At 43.0% G+C, this 6,000-nt stretch overlaps 1 protein-coding gene across 1 annotated transcript; it reads right to left on the bottom strand.

Annotated features, from left to right (window-relative positions):
- Positions 1-2,771: 2,771 nt before the first annotated feature.
- Positions 2,772-4,315, bottom strand: LOC124656100 (pentatricopeptide repeat-containing protein At4g26680, mitochondrial-like). Its single transcript, XM_047194905.1, has one exon. It carries the CDS (start codon positions 4,313-4,315, stop codon positions 2,819-2,821), a length of 1,497 nt encoding a protein of 498 aa, XP_047050861.1. The 3' UTR covers positions 2,772-2,818.
- Between the last annotated feature and the right edge of the window lie 1,685 nt (positions 4,316-6,000).

The following is a 6,000-nucleotide window of genomic DNA, read 5'->3' as shown; positions in this document are numbered from 1 at the left end:
AAAGTCATCATTTATATAATTCAACTGATACAGTGACGGATTGGGAGTTTGACTTTTCACCAAGAATGGTTATAACCTTGGGAATTCCACCACACTTGGCCATAATGAGTGTTGAAATCTCCTTCTCCTCTAAATTCATCAATCCCTCCCCACTTACCTAAATAAAATCCATAAATAAGTTTAAAAATCTAAAATACAAATTGGGGCATCAGCAGACATTTGTAGAATATGATGAAAATAACAAGGAGGCTGGAGCAAATGGAATCTCATGCGTTCTTCCAGCCATTGGATCTGCATCACATGCTTTTGTTTTCCACCAAAGTATTGCACCAACATGTGACTTGAGCAAGGCAGAGAGATCCTTACTCCCTCAGTCCCGCTGCCAGGCTCCTCACTCCCATCAACATCACCCTCCATCTTCGTTCCTTGACAACTGTCACAACCCTTATCTGCTTTATTTCTCTACTATCGACCCATGAACATTGATCGGGGATTATTCATGGCGTTTTTCATTACTGTGTAATGTCTGTTCATCTCCCCAGCCAATGTGTTACCAACGGGGAGCTGGAGGATTTTACGGGTACATATCTGTTGGGTGTCCCCTCCTGCATGCTTCTTCCTCCTCGTCAATCCTCTTCACATCTCTCATCACCAGGATCCTCGCCATGTCCAACACCATCAAGGGATCACTCCTTCACAACCACATACACAACGCAGCCATCTCATTTTTTCGATAAAGAGAATATATTAATAGCAAAAGATACCAATTACACCCAGCCTCTGCAACAACGCAATGCCCTAAAAACATTACAGATGTACACAGCCAAAAAAGAGAAAAAAAAACTAAGAAATAAAAGTCCCGCTATAGTATTCTAGCCCTAGCAACAGTAATACATCCACCACCAAGACAACACCTGAAATTCAGACTCCTTCAACAAGGACATTGCCAGGCACAACCAGTTAAGGCCAAACCTTGGGTTTTCACCCTGAAAGGTAAGATTCCGAACTTCACATGTGCTGCCGCCCCCACTTTCATACCACTGCTGCGAAGTCCGGAAGCACTGTTACATTCGCTAGCAGCGCCTTCCGGAACTCAACACTCCGTACGGAATCTTGCATGAGTACCAGGACTAGCTTGGGCCTCAAGTATAAATATGAACCTAAATTCGCGTCCGTGAGAATTTGAACTCAAGTGCTGGGTTTGTACATCCTCTCCCCCAACCAGTTGAGCTAGGCTCACTTCCTAGGCAGCCATCTCATACACCACAAACCTTAACACCTATGAGGTTTGCTCCCTCTCCTGTATGCATGTGTCTATTAAATTTCATTCATTTTTAATGCACATGAGGTGTTTGTGGGAACAAGGTTGATATATTAGTTCCTGTTTTGATGCATAATGGAGAAGGTCTTGGTAATATCCAAAGAAGTAGCAGTTGCAGCAAATCAGATGATGGTAGTCGATCTACCCATGCGCAAGGATGAATAAGCTTTTAAAGTTTTTTCTTGTGTAATAATTTTTTTTCTAACCAATATCAAAAGAAAATTGGTTGGAAGAAACAAGTGAAGGAAGTTCACCTGATTCATGTGTGGTTCTTTACTCAGGAAAAAAAAAGTTAAAATCAAAATTTCCAGAAGAATTGACCACTTTTTGGTCTATGCATGCGTGCTGTTAATCTTATGTAGAGGCCTTAGATTACATCCATTGCTTATTTTTTTTCTTTGTTTTTGTTATGATGTTGCGTTTGAAAATTCAAATTATATTTTGATCCATACTGTTTGTTGACAATAATTCCTAATGTATGCCATGGCTGACAATATTTACCCGAACGTAGTTGAATATTTCTAAGGTAGAACTACGCTGATCACCATAAAGTATGATGACGGGCATAATGGAAATGCTGAAAGGTACTAACATTTTCCTTCAACAAACTAGGAGTTAACTACTCCCTCTGTATTAGAATGTAAGACGTTTTAGATTACTAAAACAGTGTGGCATAACGTCTTACAATAAAATACAGAGGGAGTACATCTTAAAAGTGGCTAACTAATAAAATGCTGTCTGGCATGCAGATATAACTATATCGAGTGCATTGTGGATCATGCAAATTCACGGCAGATATATAGACATAGTATCTATATTCTACATGCATCATAATTTTCCAGGAGGAAATTGTTAATTAATAAAAATTATCTAACAAAATACATATTCAAATAAATTTGTGTGTAGAGGCACGTAAAAGAGGAAACCTCCCAACATCTTGTAAGCTATATTAAAAAAACTGAAGAAAAATGGCAGAAGTCACTAGTGCTTGCTCACACCAAACTTCCGCACAACATAAACTTACTTTGAACTTTAAATTTTTGAAAAAATAGTTTTTAGATGGTTTCGAGATGTTTGAAGTAATAATTACTACCTTATATGGTGGAACCATCAAAGCACAATTCAACATTATTCAGTTTTATCTGATAGTTTGTCAATATAATAACAGAAGTTTTGCAGAATAGTGCAAGCCTTACAAGCCTTTGATTATGAAGAATTCTTGGTTGACATCTGTGTTAGACACGTAGTACGCAGTACAGCAGTTTCTCACTGAAGCCATCATCTGCCACAGTTATCTTCTCGCAGGAACAATTGATTCAGCTATCTACAGGCAAGAACCATTATCAGGATGTCTTCACTTAATCCAAAACTGAGCTGACCAGAGTCCATAGCACGTGCCAAAGCAAATTCCATACTATGCCAGAGGAATGAGGTTCCACTGCTTCCCAAATAAACCAAGTGTACACTATGACAGGGCTTCATTGTGTTGTGCTAGTGTTAACATGTGTTTTTCTCTTCGCCCTTGTTCCTGTAATTACCAGTATAGTAGACAGCAGGAATAAACCTTGCACCTTTATCAACTAACTGCAAATCTAGTGCCAGGTGGAGTTTTTTGGCCATTGAGAGATGATCAAAGAATTCATGCAGCAAGACCTTGTCAGGAGCCATGCACCTACTGAGCAAGTCCTTCATCACATCCACTGCTCCTTGAGAATCCTTATTCTTGCAGAAAGTAGAGATAACCATCTTATAAATGTCGTACTTGGGATGGAAGCCAGTATTTTTCATCGCAGTCAACAGCTGCAGCGCTCGCTCTGAATTCTGCGCCTTGCATTGCCCAATAATCAGTGCCGAGAACGTCGAAGCATTAGGTTCAAGCTTTTGCCTGTCAAGCTGGTGGACCAGACGCTCGGCCTTCTTTATCTTCCCGTCCTGGCAAAGACCAAGAATGAGCGTGTTGTATGTCACGATACTAAGCTGCACTCCGTTCGTGACCATCTCTTCGTGGACCCTCGCCGCCGCCCCGTTATCGCCAAGCATGACGTACCCGTAAATCAGCGTGTTGTACGTTACTGTGTTCGGCGTGATCCCCATCTCCCTCATCTCGCTCAGCAGCCGGTTCGCGTGCTGCATCCTCTTCTTGTTGCACAGTCCGTGGATGAGCGTGTTGTAGGTTACCTCGTCGGGCGGCAGCCCCTCCCGCTCCATCTTCTTCTTCAGCTCCAGCGCATGCTCGAGGCCCCCAGGGTCGCCGCAGTAAGCAGCGATCAACGTGTTGAAGCTGACCGCCGTCCTATCAACGCCCCAATCCGGCATTTCGTCAAGCACCTTGGCGGCGTCGGCGACCCGCCCCAGGTCGCAGAATGCCCGGAGCAGCATGTTGGCCGTGTACACGTTGGGCGAGACACGGCAGCGGCGCATCTCCCGGAAGAAGGACACGGCGATCTCGGGGCGCTTGAGGCGGAGGGCGGCGGAGATGAAGACGTTGCAGGACTCGACCCGCGGGAGCAGGCCGTGCGAGCGCATGGCGCGGAAGGTGAGCGTGGCGTGAGAGAGCTTGTTTCGGCGCGCGCAGGCGGAGAAGAGCACGTCGATGGTCGGCACCGCGGCGACGTGGCCGGCGAGGCGGGCGGTGAGGAGGAGGTGGTGGAGGAGGTCCGGGAAGGCTTGGTGCGGCAGGGAGGGGAGCAGGGAGGAGAGGAGCTCGGAAGCGCGGCGCGGGGGGAGGGAGTGGAGGAGGAGAGCGAAGGGGAGCGGGGGCGGCGGCGAGGGGAGGAGGGAGGCGATGAGGTTGCGGGGCGCCCGGGGCGGGGAGAGGAGGAGGTGGGTGAGGCGGAGGGTGTTGAGCTGGGGCAGGAAGCGGGAGAGGGAGGATGGCGCGGGCGGCGGCGAGGAGGAGAGGTGCGAGCGGAGGGCGGTAACGAAGGCGAGGTCCTCGCCGGCGAGCGGCGGGAGGGTGAAGTGCGGCAGCGGAAGCGGGCGCGGCGCCGGCATTGGTGGTAGGGTCCCAGCGTTCCGATCAGATGCTTCTGCGCTGTGCCCTTCCGTTGCTGGAGTGGAGCTTTCCCGAAAATTCACTTCCCCGTCTTTCAAAATAGCTTATGTATTTACGAAAAGTGTGTTCGGCACATGAGCGCAAGTGCTCTTGATTTCTAAAAATCAAAATTTTTGAATCCAAAAACTGAAATTAAATACCTACATACATATAAATATTTTGAATATACTGTACAAGTTTTGGAGGAAAATATGTTGTATTTTGAGCTATATAAAAAAGAAAAAATTCTCACAAATAATTACTCCTATACGTAATCATAAATTTGCTTTTTTTCATGTAGCTCAAAATACAATGCAATTTTTACTGAAACTTCATACGAGTATTCAGAATATGTCTATGTATTCATAAAATAAATATGACGATTTTTAAAATAAAAATACATGATTTTAAAATATTTTAAAACTTGAGAGCACTGGGGGCTCAAAAAGTCATTTTGGATCCTAAACACCAACTCTCATCATATTAAAAAATTAAAATTATATTTATGTGTTTAAAAATATCATGTAATAAAATTCTAAAAGGAGCTGAAGATGTATCCCACTAACCTACAAAATCTCAATTACAAATGTTTTATTTTCCGAGCTACACAAGAATGACAAAGTTTTTTTTTTTTTGAAGATTTGAATCACTATACTCAGAGCTACACATTTGTTATTTTTTTTAGCCCAAAATACACATTATTTTCAGTTGAAAGTTTACACGTTTGTGGGATACAATACGGACTACATCATAATTTATTTTCAGATTTTTCTTAAACTTAGAAATATATATATATTTTTTAATTATTTTTAAAAAGGGATCACTAGTGTGCATGTGCACCAAATTTCTATACATTTACCTCAACAACAACAACAAAAAGCTTATATATTCATTCGGAATTCCATCACATGATCGAATCATCATCCTATTAATTGCTTTCAATTTTTGAAATTTCATAATCGTCAATCTCATTAGTGATCTAATATATTTCTAACTCTACTACACTGGTACCGTTTTGATCCAAGCTTCAACTCCAATGGCGCCCTCGGTCCTTCAAGCTGAGGCTGAAGCGTTCTTACTTGCTGCCAGGGTTGTCAGTATTCTTCAGCTTCAAGATGCTACGGAGTACTTTCTTAACAGATAGTTCTACCTTAGCCAAAGCTTCCGCGGCTCCTTCAGTTTCACATTCTTACGTGCCTTGGGAGATTAGGACCAACATTGTTGAGTACATCAATTTGACTCAATCTTTAGGTGCAGCAGTATATATAACCCGAATTTAAATGGAATGGACTTGCTCACAACTGTCCTCATCAGACAATTAGACAAGATACGTCCGTGCCTCTTGTCAGTTGCATTATTTGAGCTCATATAGTCATATGTACAATTCATGCAATCACAAGGTGTTGTAACTCAGGCTGTAAACTCCATATAGCTGAATAAAAGATGACGTCTCCAACGTCTTGCCTTGTTAAAAAAATAAGGGTGAATTTCACTTTTTACCCTGTAGTTTTGTATTTGTAATATTAATTATCCCGCCGAGTGAAAATTTGTGTAGATTACCCATTTTAAAGGCTTTGTACCATTATGTTTTCGTGTGTGTCCATTGGGCAAGGTGTTAGGTGATGATCGGGGTTCAAAAATATCA

Source organism: Lolium rigidum, chromosome 5 (genome assembly GCF_022539505.1).
Source record: "Lolium rigidum isolate FL_2022 chromosome 5, APGP_CSIRO_Lrig_0.1, whole genome shotgun sequence".
NCBI lineage: Eukaryota > Viridiplantae > Streptophyta > Magnoliopsida > Poales > Poaceae > Lolium > Lolium rigidum.
Note: the sequence above shows the minus strand (reverse complement) of the source record. Positions and strands in the feature narration are given on the sequence as shown.